Below are 24,049 nucleotides of genomic sequence, written 5' to 3'. Positions count from 1 at the left end.
GACTCCCTACCCCACAAAAACGTGTTGACTCTGGACTGACCTCATGCTGTACAGGCTCATGTCCTGTGGTTCTGAAAACTCTCCCAAATCCAGAAGCAGGTATTCTCAAGTCCTACAACCATGATTCTGGCAGTTCCTTCTTCCACTTGAACTGAGCGAGTGTGCAAAGCTGTCCTTACCTCATAGTGGGCCACGCGCTGGGATTCAGATATCAGCTGGGCACTGCACACCTTGCAGTAAGTGTCTGTAAATAAATCCTGATCGATGTCGGAGGACTTCATCAGGCTAAGGAAGAATCAAAAGAAAATGAGTGAGTCTGCTGCTTTGATGGTGATGCAGGACATTCACCATGGGAAAAGCTAGGACCCCAGTAACAAGTCCAATGATGGTCATAGCAGGTAAGTTTCTCCAACCCTTGATGTTACCATAGCAATCAACCATAATAAGCATATAGTTTACAACTTTCTTATAAACTATATGCTTATTATATATGCTATATGCTTATTATAAATACCCAACAGGGTTGCTGGGTCCCTAAAAAATAAAAATCCAGCTTTAGTTTTTCTATTTAAACAAACCAGACTTGTATCCAATGCTCTGCCAAAGATTTATGCGAGAGGATATTTACATATGTGATATACATTAACAAAATATTGTTTAAAAAACAATATATGTGATAATAGAAAATGGGTCAGAGGAATTTTAATATATCCATACACTAGAACATGTTGGCTCTCAAATCCAAATTCAAAAGGTTTAGAAACAAGTATGTGCAACAGTGCACTGAACATGTTTTAAGATATATTAAAACACTCCAGGAAGTTTTAACAAGGTTTTAATTGCAATCAGAGATTACATAGGTAATGTTTTTGCAATTTTGTTTTTAAAAATTTCTACAATGCATATATATTTTAGTCAAGAAACAAGTTATAAGCTGGGTGCTGGTGGTTCACATCTATAATCCTGGCTATTCAGGAGGCAGAGAACAGGAAGATCACAGTTCAAAGCCAGCCTGGGCAACTAGCTCAGAAGACCTACCTCAAAAAAAACCATCACAAAAAAGGGCTGGTAGAGTGGCTCAAGGTGTAGGCCCTGAGTTCAAACCCCAGTACCACAAATAAATAAATAAATAAAAGTTATAGTCAAGAGCCTTACAAGCAATACAAAATCTATTTTTGAGTTTAATGGAATAGCAAAACTTAAAAAATTAAAAATTAAAATCAGACTAAACTACAACTTTCTTTGCAACCTCAAATCTGTAACATGGGGAGACTTTGTAATTCATGTTGCCTTCTGCCTTTAGGGTTGATGAAATCCATCAAACCCACCACTCCACACCACAATGGAACTCACAAGGACAAACACACAAATTCTCCAGTTCCAAAGCCTGCACTGAAATGCAACCAAGGACCTGATGCTTGTGAAAGTGATCCGTCAAAAATGTACCATATGAAAGCTGAACAATCATGTTACTACTTAGAAACTATATCAGTGCATCAGAGAGCCCACAAACTCCACTTCATTTCACCTTTTACCTGCCAGTCAACACATATGGACAGTACCAGACAGCAGGCCATATGGAAAGGCAACATAGACAACAGCAACCTGGTGCACACATCGGAGATCATGCTATAATCCAGTGCCTTCATCTTACCTATAGAACTGTCCAAATCTACATTGCTGGTTGTTAGCATTGCAGGTTGTTGGCCAGAAATACTACCTAGCTTGCATAATTGCACCTTCCACACACAGGAAAGATTCATTGCATGTATAATGCTACCCAACTCTGTGTCTCAGTTTCCACCCATAAAAATTTACCATACCTTCTTAGAAAACTGTAGTGAAGATCAAAGAAAGAAATATTTAAGACAGTGCTATATAAGCTGTAAGACTCTCTGCATTTGTAAAGAATCATTTCATATTTTTAAGGACATCCTAATGTTGGTAAATGTTGGCCAAGTCTTAAGCAATGCAGTAAAATGAAAGATTGTGGTCCACTTTAAAGGTTTTTTTGAAACCATGTAAACAGCTAAACCATGTAAGTAAAGAATCTGCCTAAGATCAAAGGCTGTTTGTCTTGTCTCAACAACTCACTTTCTTTCTTTCTTTGACCCTGGCTATAAAGACCCACTCAGGCTATTTGTATTTAGCAATTCAAAAGAATTCAGTTTCTACTTCTAAAAGACAACTACCTGTCATTTGGAGCAACCATTCATAACACCAGATAATTAAGGACCACAGAGTCTCACAGCTGATGTGAACCTATTATTTCTGGAAGGATCGTTCCAGGAAAATGGTTCTATTGGCCTGAAATGCAGCATCTGCCATCCCTGAAGGTTCACTACTCACATCAGAGAAGCTGGAATTTTTTGTTACTAGGTTTCTTTTTGGTTGAATCAAAACCTGTCCCACTGTAGTTTTTATTAATTCTGTCTTAGAGACAACATAGAACAGATCTATTCTCCCTTTTTTATGAGATATCTTCTCCCAAGTCTCTGAAGATAACTCTATTCTATATATCTCAAAGTCCTGTCCTGCCTCTTCACCTTGATCTGAGTCTATTTCATTGTAGTCCATCTTCAAAGGCAGTCCCAAGATCAGGAGAGGATACTCCAGAGACAGTCTACTGGAACATAGGATCACAATCCTAATAACCATGCAAATAGCAATTGTCATTTGTATAGAAGTCTCTGTTCACATCCCAGAATGAAAATGGAGGAGTTCTGATGATGGGAAAATATAGTAAAATATTTTGAAAAGTCAAATGAGTAATGAAAACTTAGTAAGGTATATTTTTAAAGCCAAGTTCCTATAAGTGTCTATGCTTAAATATTATCATGTTCCCTGCTATTTCTAACAAAAACGTCCATGAAGATAGATTCATGGGTGGCCTGGTTAATAGGATTCTCCAAACACCCTGCACACTCCTTCCTCATTATACAACCAACTGCAGAAATCAAACACTGTGAAAGTATATTCAAGGTATGCATCGGACCAAGCAGGGCCTGTAGGAGTCTGTGTCTTGGTAAAGCAGCTGTGCTGCAGAAACAGCTTTAAAGGCAAAATATAAAATTATTATACTAAAAAAATTCAAAGGAAGAGAAAATATTATGGCTTTTTCCACTATTAAATATAAAAATACTGATCTGAACAAGTCCATATGCAATAAAACAGACAATGAAGACCCTTCTGATTCTCTGAGACATGAGCGAAATACCTAAATACGTTAAATTCCAGTGGGAGGCAATTAGTAGACAAGTGTCAGCCTGGTTTGTGCATGAGGCCTTTCTCCAAGAAGAGAGAACTCTCTCTGTGTAGGTCACTTTAAACAACCAGAGGGTCCGATTTATGATTCAAAGACTAGAATTCCCCAGAGGGAAAGCTGACACTTGCTCCCTTTTTCTGGTTCATTTGGAATAGAATTCTCAGTTTATTTGGTCTTCAGGCCAGGAAAGCTGGTAAGAGAGGAAAGCAACACAGACGTCCCATCCTTAGCTTTGTCCATGGTGCTAATGAGCCCATGTCTCCACCAACAGCAGGAGTAACAGCAAAGCCATTGATTACTCACTGTTCAATCCATAGGGTCCCAACAGAGCCAGTGTGTGGTGACCTCCATCCTGGGAACATGCTTACTGTGCAATGATATGAGGCCTTGGGACCTTCTGGTGAGGCAGCCAGAGTAAAAGGAATTGAGTCTAATTTCCTGAACTTGATCTACAGAAAAGCTGTTCAACCCATCACACTACAATGGCACATCCCAAAGCCACCATTGAGAACTAAGATAATCTTTCTATTTTTTTCACCATCCACAGAGCCACAGTGCCACGTGGAATTTAGTAAATGATACAAGAGTGGAGGTGGAGGCCGTATTAGAATGTGATCAAGTTCTTCTTTGCTGTCCCAGGTATCTACACTGCAATAGGTGAGTAGCAGTGACAGTGCAAGAATCAGAGGTTCAGCTATGTTTAATAAATAAAGGAAATCTAGAGGAGGAGTTTTTATTTGTCCTCTAATGGTCACTGAGATTCTATTATGTGTGAGGCACAGGGATAACAGAAAGCACAACCCCAGTGTCCAAATCAAAGTCCACTGGTGAGAAACGACACACACTCACCAGTCCCCAAGACAAAGAGTGCTGTTGTACTATGGCTGCTGAAAAGTGTTAGAAGATTCCAGAAGATGGGAGGCTTGTCAGGAAACTCTTTAAGAAGATTGTATAAGAGTTGAAATTTTGAAGATGAACAGGATTAGAGTGGAGGGAAATGGGTTCCAACTTAGAAGCTAATTCTTTTCCCTGGCACAGAGAAACATCTATCAGAAAGCATGAGATGGCACTTAGGAGGGCACAGACAGGACTAATTGGCATGACACAACATAAGGGGAAAGAAGAAAAATACAAGAAATGTAAAAAGCTTAAGACTTAGATGGAAGGAAAGACTCGGAGAATAACCAGGTCATAAACATTTCTCACAGTACAAGGAGTGACCTTTTTCAGGATGTTCAGATGCAGGCCTTAAGCCTTCTTAGGAACAAATTACAGAAACAGAGACTAAAACCCAAGAAACCTGAGACTCCATTTGATGGTGTGAAAATAACTTTAATTCAGAGATCTTAAAAAATTCATGGAAGACTCTTCTGAGAAAAAAGGCATTAGTTCCAAACCAGATTTGTTTGATAACCAACCAGATTGTTTAGCAAGTTACATATACTTTCTGAGCTCTGTTTTTCTTATTTGAGAAATGTGTATTTGGGGGTAGGAGGGAAGGGTTCTCACAAGGTTGTTGTGAGCATTAGCAATGATGTAGCTAAGACATCAAATACAGACTGTGTCATACGACAGACACTGAGACACCTATATTGCCACCATTATTCACAATATTACTGATTTTGTTTTATCATTATGCTTATTTTTGGAACGATGCTGTAAATATTTAAGAAGAGAAATAAAACCATATTAGAGCCTTGAGGGAAAAGAACACACCCAGTGTACTGAAATCATAGCTCTTATTGCTATTATACTCTTTCTTTTGTATTAACAACGTTATCCTGAGAAATGGCTGATTTGCACTTAAATGCAGGGGGCAACTCCCTGCTAATAATACCTGGGCATTGGGCCTTTGGAGACCACCACTCTCCATAAAATGCTTAGAATCTATTTCTGTTGTGAAAAGGTAGTAACAATGTTTGAAGAGAACTTTGCCCAACTTTCTCTCCTTCCCACTAGTGCTCATCTCCCTGATACCTGCTCCCCACAGACACAACACAGAAGAATATCTGCCATGCGAGGTCTGGCAGAAGCCAAATACATAGCCACTGACTGTGACAACCTGAGTGTTACAGGAACCACAGTCGGGGGGGGGGAGGGGGTTGTTATCTGGTCCACCTCAGTCCCTTGAGGGGAGAAGCCCTGGGCTTGGGGACCCCCCACTGGGTAGGCAGCCCTCTGTAGAGCTGGGGTTTTGCGTTTTTTTTCCACTATAAAGCTCTTTCATCTAGACCTAATCACGTGCCTTCCACCCACTCTCTTCTCTTACTAACCCTTTTGGGGCAGGATTTCAGACTCATACCGTTCTCAACCAAAGAGCAACTCTTGCACTTTCAACAGAGTTTCTAAATTCCCAAACTGCTGCTCAGTGGGACATTGTGAGCTCTCCAGTATCAGGGACTGTGGCTCCTCTAAGGATGGTGCCAAAGTGCTTGATCTTTTTCAAAAGCTCTTGACCCAGAAGCAACTGAAGATTTTACTTAAGGGCTTTGCTTGAACAGACTTTATGTTGAAGCTTTTCTGTACACTACCAGGTTTAATTCCCTCAGAGAATGTGAAGTTACCAGCTTCATTTTCTACATGGAAAAACTAAGGCTTAGTAAAACTAAGTTTACTTGGGTAAGTAAACTTACCCACGGTGAGTTACTCAACTGCATGGCAGTCAGTGCTCCAAGGCAGTACTGAATCCTCTGCCCACAGGTGCATGTCACTCAGTCTCTGTCTGATGCCATAAAAATATTTAAAATGAAAGCCAAAAGTAGAACCCTATAGAGAATTACTAAAGTGGGCTCTGAAAAGCCACCCTTGCTGTACAGGTGGAAACTTGGAGGCTGTTTCTGACCTTAGTGCCCAGACTCCCCCCTCTCTATTTGCCTGAATAGAGATGAGACCCCCCCCATCATCTTCTGGACATTCTGCCTCTTCATCTATATCCACAGGTTTCTAGGCTTCTGCAAACTTACAGGCCTCAGGTCTGACACACTGAGGATCCACTGTTCACTTGGCTCCTCTTATCTAGTCTGGAACATTCACTATAACCCATGCACCCAACTTTCCATCACCAAACAGCCCCGCTGCTCTTAGCAGTCAGTCCTGGCTCTGCCTCTGTCTCCCAGTACCCAGTGCAGAGGGGTTAAACTTTAATCTCCTTCCATGTTGACAAACTGAAAGCTAAGACTAAAACTGCCACCAATTAAAATGAACTGTCCTCTGGTTGCCACTGTGAAACAGACATGAAGCATTCCTCTGCTGTTTAAACTCAGTCATTTTGAAATAAAATTTTTGAATAAAAATTTTTTAATTGATTCTGCTTTGGCTGAGCAGGGTGACTCAAGCCTATAATCCTAGCTACGTGGGAAGCAGAGGTAGAGAGGATAGCAATTTGAGGGCAGTCTTAGCAAAAAGTTAGTGAGACTCCATCTCAACCAAATACTAGATGTGGTGGCACACAGCTGTCATCCCAGCTACACCAATGGGAAGCACAAGTAGGAAGACTGCGGTACCAGATGGCCCAATCCAGGCATAAAAACAGACCCTATCTCAAAAATAACCAAAAAGGGGGGCAGGGGGCTGTTGGCATGGTTCAAGTGGTAGAGTGCCTACCAAACAAGCACAAGGCCCTGAGTTCAATTCCCAGTACTGCCAACAAAATCTTCTGTTTACTTTTATTAACATTGGAAAGAGTAAAGCTAGTCTCAGAAAGTGGGGGAGGGGTGATAATGGAGTATACAAACTAGGGCTGGCCCATCTTCAGCACAAAACAAATAAGCCTTGGTCTGATCCTCTGTCATCCTTTTAAGTTCTTATTTCCTTAAACCCTGAGTCCACCTTTGCTGCCTTCCTGCCTGTGGTCTGGTTTTTGCTCCCTTCCCCTTTCAAGTCCCTGCGACTGTGCTTCTAAGGCAAGCAAAAAGTCCTTCCTCACTAGCCCCCATCCCACACCCAACAACAAAAGAAAAAAGACTTGGGGGGCAAACAGATGGTTTCAGAGTGCACCTCAGCAGTGCCAACTGCGTCCACTACTCATGCTCAAGAGCCTCAGAAAAGGGGTCTGCCCCAACCCAATCACATCTTACTGAAAACGAAGATGGGTGATGCAGGGCTGGTTGCCATGGTAGCAGACCAAGCAGCCTTGGGGGAAAAAAAAAAACAAGAAAAGTACTCCAGAAATGAAAGTGCATTGGTCTTTTGTGAAATCAGGCCAGAGAAAGGGGTAGCAAGAAGACAATGGAACAGAGCAGCACCTTTGGACCTTGTTTCACGCTGGAGCCTTTTCTTTAATTCAGCACAAACACGGATGGACAGACAGGGGCATCATTCATGTAGTGGTTACAAGCAGGGTGAAGGTCAACTACATGACCAACTTAAAGAAACTCTGAGAATCCCTGTTGCTCAGGATGGTGACCTTTCTTCTGATCTAGGTCTGTTCCCCTATTCCTAATGTTGCCCAGATGAAGGAGCCTGCCAGTCCTGACCCTCAACATACATCATCCAGATGCAAAATCTGTCATAGCCTACACTCGGTTGAGAGGGGAGGGGAGGGGAGAGGAGAGGAGAGGGGAGGAAGGGAGGGGAGGGGAGGGAGAAGAGGGGAGGGGAAAGGATGTTCCTCACACCAACAGCTGATAGCTGACTCACACCATTTGAATAATTGCCTTTTAATGGTACCACTTTCTTCACTTGTAAAACCAGGCTCTTTGATTCCTGACTCAGATGCATCTGCTACTTCACCCTCGGCCCCAGGCCGAGACTATCTATCAGTCTCTCTCACATGCTACAGGCTGGTCTTATTTTATCAGGGAAGGAGGGCAGCAAGCACACTGCCTGCTTGCAGGACAGAACGGCTCTGTGGCCCAACCTCTATGGACATTCACGTGTGCTGGCTCCTTGCCACCTCTTCCCTCTGGTTCCTTGTCTTTCGTATGAATGGACAAATCTGAATTATAGACTCTGGGGGTCAAGAGCAGAGTTGGTGCTGCCCAGCCAGGCCAAGGCTTCAGATTTTCTATGAATTCTATGTAAATCCCTCAGGTTTTCCACATCATTCACCAAATGGCCTCTCCCAGTCTTGGACATCTCACTCAGATTCCCTCTTTATCCATTAAATGGATTTTTATTGAGAATTGACTATGTGCCAGGTGATGCTCTAAGTGGTAGGTGTGCAGTCATGAACAAATCCTCATTTCATGGAGGAGGATAATGTACTAGTGAGGGAGGCTAAAAAATAAGGAAAGATCTTTAAACATACATGATTTAACATATTATATTCCAGATTGAACATTTTTTTTCTCTCTTTCTGAATCTCCTTATAATTGCAAATATGGGCAGAGCGACCCACTACTCTAGCCCAGGGACCTCCCAAACCCTTTCCTACTCCCAATTATTGGTGTTTAAGAACTACCCAGGCCTTTCCCCTCCCACAGATTACTGTGATTTTTTTTAAATCACCATGACACAGAGCTCTCTCTCTCCGTCTCTCTCTCTCTGCTTCAGCTCGCACCTGGCCCACCATGGCCTTTTGTAACTCCTTTCCCTAACTTTTAATAAACTTTTATCTTCACCCTCACAACGTCTATGAATCCTGCCTGGATGCATCCATGCAGGACATAAGAATCTGGAATTTCTTTTCACCAGCAACTACAACACTGAGTGAGATTCAACATATGCCATTCTACACATAAAAAAAGACTTCCCATCTCCATTTACACATAAATAAAATAGTCACACCAGCTGAAACATGAGGGCACTGGCACTTCCTATGTTATTCCTGTTCATCTAGAATCTTTTCTTTTCCCCAAGATCCTGGCTAAGGTTTCAGAACTGGATGTCTACCTAATAGTAACATTAGGGATGTGAATCCCAAAGGCTGGTATAGCTAGCAGAGATTCCAAAAGATGAAATCCATTCTATCTGAGCTCTAATGGGTCCTTTTAGACTCAGCTTTAGGGAGAGCCCAAGGTGTCTGGCAGTAACAAGATGTGTGGTGGAGCACTGTTGTCAAAGAAAGTACCATTTACTTCTGCAGAACACTAGTGGATAAACCCCAGTATCTTCACCAATTGCAGTGAGTCCAAAGCATTTATTTTATATTTCCATACTTTCAGAGGGGAGATATATATGAAGAGTGAAGAATTTTGATTTTCAATTAATTTACCACTTTACGTCACAGAAAAAAAAAACAGAGCCCATATCACAAGGGGGATGAGAGAGAGAAAAGCAAAAAGATCATTTGCCCACAAAAAAAAAAAAAAAAGGAAGAGGAGGAGGAAATATGCAGGAGTAAAACATGCTCCATGTTTTCTGCTGCTTACTCCATCAAACTTTTTAAAAGTTATGTGCACCCAGGCAGAAAGTCACTCACATTTTAAAGAACAGTCTCCCACCCTCTCCCATTTAAAAGCAAAAGGCTGAGGTAGATCCTTACCCTACAAGCCATCAACTACCTGAATGAAGCAAGTGCATGTTCAAAATGGGTAAATTTACTTCACAAGCTGAAACACTGCACAGCCCTTCTTTTTACCAGTGGCTGCAAGCCTTTGAAAATACAGGTTATAAATAAGTATTCTATTACTGAAACTTGTTTACATAATTTACCTTCACAAGACTGCCCCTACTGAACCAGACAGAGTGAGGGTAGTTTTAAGTGCAGCGATCACATCCAGGATTCGGTCAGGCACAGTTCTGCACCTGTACCTAACTGCACAGTAAGGTACAGACAAGGTAGGCCAAGTGCTGCAGGAAAAGTATTACTATTATCTGAATCCATACTGAGGCAGCTGTACAGCATGTATCAGCTACAGATGTTTTCAACTCCATTTTTCACTGCCACCTATTAAGTTGATACGGCTTCTCCAAGGAATCTAAACTATTGGGTCCTCATTTGTCTCCTGATTTTCCTAAAACCAACAAAATTATAGAGTACCTAAGGTGGCAAAGATGCAAGATCCAGGAATTAAAATACTACAAGGGTAGCTACCTACCTATGAACTGATAAATGACTGCTTGCATATCTTTCCATGTGGTCCTTCATTTAGAACTTTCTTTCAATGCAAGAGTTAGTGTGAGATCCTGCAACAATCTCTGCTTTGGGATGCAGCAAGAAATAGTGAAAATAATGATATCTTAGGGAATTTAGCTACCAAAGGAAGTTAAGCATATGAAGGTTATTGCATGAACATAGTGCTCATTAATAGTCAATGAGGGGATTACTGAAAATTAGAATGTATGGCTAGCTAAAGTATTAAGGAAAGTGTGCACACAGGACATTTTATACATTTTTGACAGGAGGATAACTTTATCAAGCTGAACAACCCAGCAACCACACTCCTACTTCACAAAGCAAGAAAAACTCTTGTTCATATATAGCATGGAGCATGTAAAAGATGATGATAGCAGCTTGTTCAAATAGCAGAACCTGAAATCGGTCAAAATGTACACCTACCAGAGTGGGTGAATAAATTGAGGTATAGTCACAACATTAAAAAAAAGCACAGCAATTCACTGGAATATGAATGAAGCATGACAAGCTAAGATTCCTATGAAAAAGGAAAATCCTAAAAGCACATATATGAGATCCTTTTTAAGAAGTCAAAACCAATTAAAATAAATATATATACACCTTGAGGATACATATAGATAAAATTCAAAAATGTTTGGCAAAGAATGAGGACTAGATTCAGGATGATGATCACCTCAAATGGGAGAAGAAGGGTAAGATGAGGGAAAAACACATGGCTAGAATAAGTTGTGGCCACCTCTTAGTTTTGCTTTAGAAGATGTTCTATGAGTACTCATTCCATTATTAAAGATAAGCATGAAAGATGGTAGAGAGGACAAGATAGATGGCTGATAGACAGATTGATAGACAGACAGACGTGTAGACACATAGACACTATGTATGTACCAATGAGAAGAGATAATTTTCTAGAAATGAAATCTCTATACTCTCTATTATAGAAGTTTTTGTTTGATTTCTTCTCCTGGTCACAAAAGATCAGAATGAACTTCCCAACCTCCTTTGCAATTAGGGTGCTATGGAACTTACTTTTGGTCAAAAGAATGTGCAGAAGTGATGTGCACACTGTCGAGCCTGGTCTTTGAATGCCTGCTGTGTGATCTGGCCTCTTCCTTCCCTTCTACCAGCTGGATATTGCTGCCCTCGTCAACCCTGGAAGCCATACATTGGAGAAGGCAGGCTCGCTGAAGACCTCTATTCCTGAACATGGAGTAGAGCCCCAGCCACTGGTGCACCCTGAATTGTGTGACTGAGAAATAAACTTTTAATGTACTCAGCCACTTTGATTTCAGGGCTTATCCAGAATAACCTTAACTAACTCTATTTGAACATGAGTAGCTTCACATGGCAGGAAAAAAATTACACAGAAGTACACTTTTTACCTAGCTAAACCTCCTACAGGCTATAGGGGAGATGGAAAAGGCCAGACACCTTCAAGGGTCTTACACTCTAGAGATTAGAATCCTACACTTGCTTTCAGCTCAGTCCTTGGGGTAATGACCCTAAATAATCCAGACCTCACTGACTCTCTTATTAAGGACAGCAGCAATCTAGTCCTCATTCAAGCAATGTGTAGGTTCTGTGGCTTAGATTTATGAAACTTATGAAAATAGGTGGCATCATTTTAGAAAAAGGCCTGTCACTGTAAACCAATCAGGAGCATTCTTCATGTACATTGACTAGGAATGAATTTCTAGGTCCCAAGGCGCCTTCTAGGAAGACACTATACCTTTGGTTTTGAACAAATTCGTCTGCTCTGAAATCTGCTTTGCCATCTTGTGAGGGGCAAACTGAGCAGATGGTCATGACCACTGGGATGCCAGGTAATGAGCAAGTGTCTCACATCGGAGTCTCCAGGTCTTGTCACTCAGCCAGAAGTGACAGCTTGGCTGTCTGGCAACAGCCCTGATGTTGGGGCAGGTCAGGGAACGCAGATCTCATCACTCCAGTTCTTAATGTAGCTACACTTTCAAATACCTCCTTCAGCCTTTTCTTCTCAGCTAAGGTGAGCAGCAGCTGGGCAGTTTCCAGGAAACAACTGATGTAGACCCATCACCTGGCTGAACACTTCCAGGCTTTGGGGTAGAGGACACAATGATATGGGTTAGGTAGTGCCCTTCACTGCCCCTGCTCCCTCTCCCCATCAGTATGCTCCAGTCCCACCCTGGCTTAAAGACGGGCAAGGAAATTGCCAGTACCTCTGTCCTCAGTCCAGCCTACCTTCAGAGGCCAAACTGACCTTTCCCCAATACCAACACTCCTGTTCCCTCCTCATCCTCCCACTTGCCAGGAGGAAAAGTGGGGCTGCTCTGAGAACTAAACAGGCAGTCATGGAAGAACTAGAAGGAAACAGGAGGAAGGGGACACACAGGCTGGCATTAGAAGACAAGATGAAAGGGAAGACAGGGCAAAAAGAAAAGGGCACAAGATTCCAACAAACTAGAGCTGAACAGACTAGAGAAAGAATGAGGTCATATCTTATAATGGATGCAGGAATTAAAAACATCACTACATTAGACAGGGCCTTGAGGCTTGTTTAACCTAATCCCTTCACATCCAGAAAGAATATAAAAGTGACACCCAGGCAGATGACAGGACTGACTCATTTGCCTGTAGATAAAAGGCAAAATGGAGACCACTATTTCTAAATGGGCACTCTTCCCTACAACTGGCTGCCTCATCCAGAGTAGTTACTAACTACCTTTTGGAAAAAGGAAGGACAGAGTCTACCCTCTTAAACTTTGGGAAACACAACCTGTGTCATGTTTCTTGCACCCTCACTGAAGGCCAGTTTCCTGCCCCTTACTGCTCTTATCCTCACCTCCACCAAATGTCTCTAGTGAGCACCCTAAGCACAAGCTTTGCAGGGTTTTCTGGCAAATCCTAACTTGGCTGGGTCCTCTCACTGTTCTCTCATGCAGGGGACCTCACACAGTAGCTCCTCTCATTAGAGACTGGCAATGTGATAAAGCCTTTAGCCAGAGACTGATTAATTCCCAAAAGCCCCAGAACTCCTCCAGGAATTCATAAACTTATTCTTGGAGTAGCAATTACACAATACTGTTTCTAGTGATACTGTATCCCAAGACAGGGCACTGTTTAATAGTATGCAAAAAAGAGAGAAATATGCTAGTATTGGATCCCAATTCCTATTCCTTTGATCTCAGTTCCCAATGTAGTTACAGTTACTATCATACCACCTGACTTGAACTGATGATTCTAAGTTCCATAATGTCAAATAAGTCATATTTAAGCAACACATCCTACCCACTGCTAAAAATATTGTTTCTTCCCACACACTATTCCTAATGAGATATTTCAAGCCACCTGGCACCCGGAGGAGGAGTTCCTTGGCTAATTTTCTATGGAGCCCCATGAAGTAGAATCTGTACATAACAGAACCCCACTGGAAGCCGGAGCCAGAGGGCAAGAAAAGTGGCAATTTCACAGGTTATATTGCCCTAAAGGAAGAGATATCCCTTAAGAGTTAACCTATAGTCAACTCAACCCTAGGGTAAAACTTAGGAGAGTATAATGTGTTTTTGTAGAGAATACACTAAAAAAAGGAGCTGGGCCCAACTGCAGGTTGGCTTTCTCCCAGGACCTTGGCTGCTCTTATGGTTTCTAGTGAGAACCACCTTGAAACCTGAACAACTGTTAACTCCTGCTGACATGGAAATGCAGCCTGCCCAGCTGATCGCCAATCAGTTCCCACCATTCCAGTCATATTCCCTAAAGATGGCCCTGCTCTTCCTCTTGAGACCTTTCTCTCTTCATCACTCAGCTAATCCACCTAAGGGTGGCATATCCCCAGGACATTCATCTAATCTTCTTCTCCAGAGGTTGGTTGGTGTCCCTTTCTAGATCCTCCCACTTTTCTTTCTACACTTATGTCTAACAGTTAAAATACATTCTTGCTTTCTTCCCTTGTTGGCTATGAATCCCTATAGGCAGGAAGTATCTGCCTTCTCTGTACTTAGTACCCAGCACCATTCTAAGCACTTTAGTTAAATAAGGAAATAAAAGTAAATGCACTGGTAATGAAATAATGAAAAATTAAATGCACTGGTATGGAAAACCTAAGTAGAATTTCTGATTCTATTCATTGAGTCTTATCCTGAAAATTGTTACAGAAAAAAAAGAAGGGCCAAAATTGTGGTCCTAGAATGAATAACTCCAAGAGCACATCTGGGCACACAGCTGTGCCATCTTGGGCAGAGCTTTCTCCAGGGTAAGCCTGGCAGTATGCACCTACTGTACAGACATATCAGTGCTTAGAGTCAGTATGAGGGATCTGATCTCTAGGCAGATGATGATGCCACTGTAATTGGAAGCAAGTGTGGGAGGAAGGTCAGTGTAAGGTCCTCCCTCCATCTACCACAACGCCTCCTGCACACTGGGTCTTTGTTGGAATGAGAGGTAGTGGTTCTAAGGGCAAGAGGCAAACAGGGTTTCTGATGGCAGCACCGTGGAGGGTACAAGGAGAGATTCTCCTTCCCTCCAAGTGCTCCTCTGATCTGAACCCCACCATCTTACAGCCTAGTTCAGCTGTATTCACTATTTAGACCAGGCTTGTGATACTAGGAAGATACTCCATGACACTCATCTCTAAGGTAAGCATTTTCTGACGATTAAACACTGAGTTGTATCTCTCAACAAAAACTAAGTTGAATCCTCTCTCTCTCACAGAACTTGTGGTCTCTCGTTTGTAAATAGGGCCTTTGTGGATGTAATAAAGATGAGGTTATACTGGATTTAGAATGGACCCCCAATCCAATAACTGGTATTCTTAAAAGAAAAAGAAAATCTGAATTCTAACACTATGACAATGGGGCAAAGACAGGAGTGGTGCACCGATAAGCTAAGGAAGAATAATGATTGCTGGCCACCATCAGAAGCTGAAAGAAACAAGGACAGATCTTCGTCTAGAGCCTTCAGAGAGAATATAGCCCTGACAATACCTTTATTTTGGACTTCCAGCCTCTAGAACTTTGAGAGAATGAATTTATGTTATGTTAAGCCTTCCCAGATGTGAACTTTGCAAAAAAGCTCTAAAAAACAAATACACTGACCACCCACTTGGTGCCACTTTCTCAACTTCCATATAATGATTTTACTCAACCTTCTGACAATCCTGGAACATACTTCTGGACACTAGGAGGCCCACGTGGCATGCCCAAACAAGGAAGAGTCAGCCTGAGGCCCATAAAACTACCACAAATAGACAGGTATTCGAACCTGTGTCTCCTGATTCCAAATCCAGCAATCTTTCCAGAGCTTTGAAATCAAATTGTTGTTTAGGTATCTGCTTTAAGAGTCTTTTAGTCCTCATTAAAATATTTCATTTATCTTCCTTCCAACTTGCCAAAAGAAGCAATTTGCAGTTCTGACCAAATCCAGACATTGTGGTCAAGAAAGGCAAAGACGGCACAGCTGCAGCCACCCAGCCTGTCACAGGTCCTGTCTGAGTTGCCACACTTAATTTGGAGGTTAGGAGAAAGCAGACTTTAAAAGCCACCTTTACCTGCCAGTGTCATAAAGGGAATCCATAAGCAATTAGGTACCTCTAATCACTTAATTCCACTTTAAATCTCTGCAAGAAGAAGGTAATAATTACAAAGTTCTGATCTGACTAGTCCTTGGCTGGTCTTCAATCAATCACACTTCTCCAGAATATTATAAAAACACATTTTTTAAAAATTCTAAGCATCTATTGCTCTTAAGTTCAAAACCTGGGCAGAAGCAAGGTCAGGAAACAAGCTAGGTTACATTCTGCCTCTCCCAGAATGACCTGAACTGCCCCAATACTATCCAGCGTTAGGACCTTAATTGTAAATATGAACCAGACTCTTCACCTCACCACACTGTGAAGACCTCTCTGGTTACTGCTCAGCACCAAGCCCTATAAAAAACGGCCCTGGATGCACACGGATTAAGTGTGAGACCCAGCAGGATCTCCTGGCCGCCATGTTCAGCACACTCCGAGGTAGCACATGTGTGCCGAAAAACAGAACTCGAGTAGGAGGGAGTTGAGGATGAGACAAATGGAATCTTGCTTTTTCTCTTCCAGGGAGCTAAAATCTCACCCAGATGGTGGACCCTCCTTCCACCTGCTGAACTAATCTCTCTTCTGGTCTTTCGAAAGCAGAGCAGCAAGTTTCCAGGCTTTAATCTTCACAGCCTTCAACACCCACAATGGTGATTCCACAGAAAGACTCTAGGCACTCAAGTATTACACCTGAGGCTGCTCCTTGTCTACTTCTAGAGAACTTGTGACTGTAAATCATCAACACATCTTGGCAATATGTGGGGTTAAAATGGAGCCAACCTCAAGAACTGTCAGTGAAATGAAAAGTGGTTGGATGGACTTAAGCTGAGTTTGATTTTTGGTTGGTTGAGCAATTTGAGAAATGACTAGAAAATGAATCCAGTAGGTTGCTGCATTCGTTTTAAGGATCTGTCCCTTCTTTCTTTCCCCTTCAGTTTACAACTTGAATACATAACTGGAAATGGAACAATTCAGGAAAAGTCCAACCAGACTGGAGAACTCCAAACCAGCCCAATGATCCTGACAGAAAACAAGAAATTTTTGTTTTTTTCTATTATTTTTAAAGCACCTAAATGAAGTAATAGTTTACCATGTGTGATTATTAATTTTATGTGTAACTTTACTAAGCTAAGGGATGCCCAAATAGCTAGTCAAACATTATTTCTGAAGAGATTTACATTTGCATTTGTAGAATATGTACAGATCTTTATTACCAGTGTGGATGGATTTCTTCTAATCTGGTGAGGGCCAAAATAGAACAAAAAGGCAGAGGAAAGGCAAATTTGCTCTTTCTCTCCTTGAACGGAAACATCCATCTTCTCCTGTCCTGGGATTCTGGTACTCCTGATTCTCAGGCCATTGGACTCAAACTGAATAAGACTACTACTTCTAATTCCTGACTTTCTAGCTGGCAAAATGGCAGATTGTCAGCCTTCTCTTGACCTCCACAATCATGTGAGCAAATTACTGAAACAAATCTCCTCATGTATGTACAGAATACAGTATGTATATGTATATATATATATATATATACATACCTCCATAAATATTTCATATGTATATACTTATATGTATATGTTTTATTTCTCTTATCTTACATTAAACAAAGGAAAGAAACTGAGACCTAGAAAAACTACTTGCCTAATGTCACATGGCCTATGGAAGTTTCAGAGTAAGAACTAAGGCACCTGTGGCATTGGTGTGAGGGGAAATGACAAGGTTCTTCTGGGGAGGAAAGTCTGCTGAGTTCCCTCAGCACCACAGACTGTATAATCAAGCATCAAAGTGACAAGAACAGGACACTGAGCACTCCATCTACTGGGAGATTCAGTTCTGGTTAACATGATTGCAGAGGCCAAGTAAGTCTCAGAGCAAAATATTGATTACCAATACACCCCGAATTGATAGCCTTTACATCCTCACCTTTCCATTGGCTCAGTTCCCCCATTTTCACGTGACTTGGATTTTCTCTGAGAAAGTGTGTGGATACCCTGGATCTGTTCCTATATGAATACCAGCCAAACAACCTCCAAAAGCAAATTCTAAGCATCTTCATTATTATTTTCAAAACATTTTGCATTTCAAGATTTGACACTCTATAGATTGCCCACAGAACAGGACAAAAAGTTAAAAAGTTATTAATGGGCATCTCCAGGTCATAAAAACATACTGCCCTCAGGTCTGTGGTCTCCCTCCAATGCCACATGCCATTGATGACTTTGCTGCTACTAAAAGATAATGCACCCTTCAGTGCAGTTAGTGAACTGGTCGATCAACCAGTGCTTTGTGACAGCCTCTGAAAAATATTGCATTGTCCTATAATTTGACTGCAGGCAAGACAGCTGCTTATGTTCAGACAAGATAGTCCCAACATAGCAAAATTCCCACAAGAGAGCAAGGAGAACATGGTGAAAACCTGTGCACCGTCTTAAAGAATCACAAAAGACCTATTATGAAATGTGTCAACCTTACAAACTAAATGCATTTGCTAGTTTGAAAAAAGTGGGGGGTGGGAGGAAAGGACGTAAGGTTGGGGAAAGCAGTAAGAGGGCAAATGTATTTAAAAAAGAGAGAGCCAAGCATCAATTAGGACCAACCCAAAAAGGTGGCAAGATGTCCAGAGAAAAACCACCCATGGGGCAGATGGGCTCCAAGCAGGGAGAAAGCAGACTCCTACCAGTCTGCAAATCCTGGAATTCATAGGTTTGGACCTCAGCCTCTTCCAAACCCCACAAAGACCAACTCCACAAGAATCATCCTGAGATATGAGGAAAGAGAATAGCCAGATCTGTCAACATTTCACTGAACAATCTATAGACCAGCTGGCTCTAGATAGCAACTACTTGTGAGCATGGCTCTAAATGGGCCTCCCAAGCGAGCAACACTTGATACGTTTCTTTTCTGAAAAACTTTTACCCATCCCCCATCTGTTATACCATTGTTCCAATCTTCCCACTCAAGCCAACCCCAACCCTACAAGACGACTGATGCTCTGGTTCCACACATCCTTCTTGGACACACAGGGAGAACAAAGGTCCTGAGACCTCTGTCTGGGGACAGCAAACATGGCTCTATCAAGGGTGAGAACACTGTAGCAAAGCTGCAGCACCTCTAAGCTCCCGAAGGCACACAGAGTAACCTGGCTATGGATTCCATAATTAAAGTCACTAGGTGTTTGATCACCTCCTCCATGCACAGTAATTAAAATCACTGCACTGTTTGTTTTTCATTTCCTTTGATAAATGGTGAAAACCATTAATGACCCAAACGTGCAATGTTTCACCTCACTCATTATTGGCTTCCCTATCCCCAAAAGTGTCGTGCTTCTCCTGAGTGGACTGAGTCAGGAAAGGCAGAAGCAAGGACAGGCAAAAGATGGAGAACACTGGCCCTGGGAAGGTGCTGGAAGGAGGAACTGGTACCATCCCCTCCACTGCTCCAGAGCAACAGGAATCCAGGTAGGTCTTTGTTTTACAAGGAAAACTACAAGTGTAAGTCTGGGCTATTCTCTGGTTTTTAAGGGCACCCCTTCCTCCCAAGCCCTGGGACAAAGTGGGTTCAATCCAGTCATCTTGAAGAAAACAGCCTCTTTAATCATATTTGCTCTACTAATCACACTTAGATTTTATGAAAATTAAACAAACTTTTATATATGAAGATGCTCCTCCAACCGCAATGTTCTATATGTTCTCAGTAAGTTCTTGCATTGTTTGTGCTTTCCTGTGACTTAGATTAGGAAAAAAAAAACAAGCTTAGCTGATTCTCAAAGCAATTTCACCTCTCTAGTTAAAGCAAGGGACCTGAGGAAGGACAGGGAAGGGGAAAGATATGGAAAGATAAAGGTGTTCCAGGGAAATTTCCACTCCTTCCTCCCTACCATGTAAGGTGTTCCTTTAGGCCTAAGGTAGCCAACAGGCCTTGCATAGCACAGGCATCTTACCTGAGGAGCTCCACTCTTTGCAAGCAAAATGTCCTTCCATAACAATGTACATCCTTCACTCAGTTTTGAGGGAAATAAAGACACCTGCAGAAGGCACTTCTGTCCTGGTATCACCACTGTGTGGCCCCTGAAGTACATCAAGAAATGTGGCTGAACCTGCTTCAATCAAACCTGTGCCTCTGGGCTCCAACAGAAAAATCTGAAGTCTGCTCTTCTCTTCTCCTCAAGAGTATTAACATACCTGCAGATTACGTACATGAGTTCATCTCGAAAGCACACAAGGTGGCCTCTAATTTTAAGCCCCAGACTTTTTCTCAGACCCACAGGGAACAGGCAACATTTTGGCAGAATAAATTTGCAAACAAGAGGAACTCCACTGGAACTCTGAATTTAGTTTCACTTTCTATCTAACCTCTTCACGCAATTATCTGTCCTAGCCAAAGAATGTTTCCCCTAGTAGAGAAAAATGAAATCTGAAGGACTAGAGCAACAAAGAGGGAGGATTTAAAATGATAGAAAACAGCTCTTAAAAGGCCATGATTCTGTCCCAAAAAACCCCAGGTATAAGAAAGAAAGTAATCCTCAGGGTGAGATGACCCACTCCTTTTCTCTACCTGGACAATGTATTTGCCACTCTCTGATTCCAGAGTCCACACCTATGTCCACTGCTGATTCTGTCAGATGTCCTCAGAATTCCCCAAAAATGTTGAATTATTATTTTCTATTTTCTGCAAGAATCTGAACCTTTTGGAGAAAAGTGGGAGGTACTTGATTCATGAATCAAGCAGCAGTATATAAAAGTATAGGGAAAATCCCAGGCTTCAGATACGCACATATCAAATGTGAAGTGTGGCTTTTGCCATTTTCTATTTATATTGGGAAAGTCATTTAATCTCTGAGTCTCAGTTGACTAATCTGTGAAATGGGAACAATTATAGCCACATCATAACACTGAAGTCAGAAAACAAGAGAATATAAAGGTCCTAGTAGTTCTCGGTGCATAATAGGGATTAAATAATCTGCAGCTACTGTTATCATTACCACTACCAATGCCGTTGTTTCTTGGTGCGGGGTGGGGGAGGATATAATGTGTCATCCATTTCCCTCCTCAGATCAAAATCCCCTCACCCCTCACTATACACATAAAGTTAGCACCTGCATCATTCCAGCCACCCCCAAAGAACCTGCTTCAGAAAGACTCCCTACTCAGCACCAAGGAGACCTCGGAGGTCTTCTGCAGGTTCCCACATTCTGCTCCTGATATATGCCAAGTCACGTGAGAAGAACAAACTGCTATCAGGCTGGCAGTACCGCCCTATGCTGACATCATAAGTAGCCAGGTCAGGCTGCACAGCTGCCTAGAGGGGCCCAGCCTGCAAACCTAGGGACAAAATGAGGGCAGGAGGGATAACAGAAGAAGAAACACAGCCTGACAGCCTCCTCGTGCATCTGTACTAGCCATATCTGGTTGTAGGCTACATAACTGCCCAGTTCCCATCATCTGTTTTCTTGTTGTTTGTTTATTTGGTTGGGTGGACTTTCTTGCAGTGCTGGGCCCTTACATATGCCAAGCAAGCACTCTGCCACTAAGCTACACCCCCAGTCCTGTTTTCATCATCTTTAAACCAAACAAACATGGGCAGGCACTCCACAAGGAACGGTCTTCCCTTCTGCTTCTCTGAGTACTTTCATTATTTACTCGTAATATATTTATAAGTAATGACATTTTTCCACCCACATCTCTCCCACAGACTCAGGAAGGAGGAGTGAGATAAAATGCTCTAAGCTGTCCAAGAGAAAAGATGAAAGATGTTATATTTATGTCTCCTGGGTCCCCAGATCTTGCAAGATGGTTACTGAATCATGCCACCTGTCCCTGAAGAACACATACCTACTCTGATTATTAGGTGTTTTCCTGTACCTCGGTCATCATCAACATATCCCTGAAAAAGAGGTAGGAAGAGAAGATAACTCAACCAGATGGCATTACTCACCCTGTCTTCTCTGCTTCCGCAGCACCGTTACAGAAGAGACAGATTAACACAATTTTATATTATTTTTATATATATGTCTCATTTATGAGAATCTCCTTCAACATCTAGCTCAGCATCTTACACAGAGTAGGTACCTGACCTACTCAATCTGCTCAATTGAGGTACACTTTATATTGGTCTCAAATCTAACTTGAACCCAAATAGAACTACTGAATACCATCCATCTACAGTTCACTGCCCCCATAGCTTCCCCATCCAGCAAATGGTCTAACCATTCACTCAACTGCTCAGAGTGGAAACCTAGCACCCCTCCTGAACTATTCTCTTTCCATCCCACTCACATTCAATTCATTGGCAAGGCATGTTGCTTCTACCTGGAACATAGACTCAAATGACAGTGTCTCACTAGCTTCAACAGAATACCAGGAACCCAAGCTGCCATCATTGCTCACCTGGACTACTGCTCCCCTGCTCTCCTTCATGCACCCAGATCCAACCTCACCAAACCAGGGTGATTTCAACAGTCAGTAAGATCCTGTCACTCCCCTGCTTAAATCCTGGCAAAACCTCCCAGGCAATGAGAATACACTGTAAACCCCTTACCTGGCCCAGGAGCTCTATTCTGTATGTACCCTGTCCACCTCTCCAGCCACATCTTCCTGACTTTCCTCCCCTTTCCAGCTGCACTAGTTTTGCCCCCACTACCTTGAAAACACTAAGCTCATATGTGGAAGGTCCCTGCAACCAAGCCCCACACAGAAATAACCCATCTGTCTCTAACCCATTTTCTCTGCTGTAGCATACACACTAGTACATAAGGCAATGCTATTTCTTTATTTATTTGTTTGTTGTCTAACTTCTCTCCCAAAGAATTTAAGCTTGTTAGGAGTAGGGACTCTACCTGTCTTATAGGAAACTGTATTCCTGGTGCAAAAACTGCCACAAGGTATACAGTTGGTACCAAATAAATACCTGTGGGCTAACTAAACTAACTGGCTTAATCTAGTGCTGTCTCCCATACTCAACCAAGGTCTTTCTCACTGAATTCAATGTCACACACATCGCAGATCATATCGCAGGAGGGAGAGGGAATAAAACTCCCCAGAGACATTATACAAACCCTCACCTTATAACTGTCCTTACAGCCTCAGATTGCAGATACAAATATTCTCCTCTTGTTGAATATTCTAGGTCATCAGTTCTCAAGCTTTTGCACTCAAAACCCTTTTACATGAGAGATCCCAAAGAGCTTTTGTTTATGTGTGACATACCTGTGTTTATTGTCTCAAAATTAAAACAGAAAAATTTTAAATATTAACTCATTTAAAATAACAATAAGCCAGTACATGTTAACATATACCTTTACATAAAATGAACTATATTCTAAATGCAATGTGGCATCCTAGGTTGGATCCCACAACAGAAAAAAGTACATTAATGATATGAGTACAAAAACTGAGAAAATCTGAATAAAGCCCTTATTAGTTCAGTTAATGGTTATGTACTAATGTTAATTTCTTAGTTTTGAAAAATATACTATAGTCATATAAGCAGGGAAATATTGATGTGTCTTTATTCAATTAGTTGTTATATTCCATTTTATTGAAATAAATGAAAACCCAGCTCCAAGTAGAAAAGCAGTTGGAAAAGGGAAAGTATAACAAAATTATTGAAAAATATGGAATTTTTTTCTTGCTACTAAACCAAAATTTGACAAGGAATAATTTGAAATGTGTTATCTAAAGCCATACCATTGAACTTCTTGTACTCTGATATATAAACTTCTGTTGATCCATCATGCACTTTGGGTGAGTCTTTTTACCATCCAAAGCATGACTTTATAACATTGTGCTTTAGTCATTTAGAAAAACATTCACTGAATTATATGTCTTCCAGCTGTTGAGATATCTCATTACCCAATATCAATAGAAGAATACTTTTTAATATTAATCATCTCATCAGAAAATCTTTAAGGTTTTGGAAGCTGTCATATTTCATTCATCATTGTGGATACAAATTTTCCAAAATTCTAATTTTTGTTTGAATGGTGAAATTTTACCACAGGCAAAAAATAAGTTGTATTCTTTAAAATAAAAGGCTCATTTCATTCAATGTTTTCAAATGTCTCCCAAATATACTTCTCAATAGCAATAGTTTGTCTGTGAGTCACGTTTTCAAGTCCAAGTGGTGTTACATGAAAAAGTTCTAGATCAGCTGACAACACAAACAACTGCACAGTACTTTTTCTCAAGACAAACTGTGTATGTTGGTATGAGGCAGCAGTTCT

The 24,049-nt window shown here is 41.6% G+C and overlaps 1 protein-coding gene across 2 annotated transcripts in view; it reads right to left on the bottom strand.

Moving 5' to 3' along the window:
- Zmat4 (zinc finger matrin-type 4) overlaps positions 1–24,049 on the bottom strand; it is a 403,972-nt gene that overhangs the window by 328,082 nt on the left and 51,841 nt on the right. For both annotated transcript variants that reach the window (XM_074054613.1, XM_074054614.1), the window contains exon 2: positions 180–285. In XM_074054613.1, coding sequence (XP_073910714.1) covers positions 180–281 — 102 coding nt within the window. In that variant the 5' untranslated portion in view covers positions 282–285. The remainder of the gene's footprint in view (positions 1–179; positions 286–24,049) is intronic.

Source organism: Castor canadensis, chromosome 14, assembly GCF_047511655.1.
Source record: "Castor canadensis chromosome 14, mCasCan1.hap1v2, whole genome shotgun sequence".
In the NCBI taxonomy this organism is placed as follows: Eukaryota; Metazoa; Chordata; class Mammalia; order Rodentia; family Castoridae; genus Castor; species Castor canadensis.
Note: the sequence above shows the minus strand (reverse complement) of the source record. Positions and strands in the feature narration are given on the sequence as shown.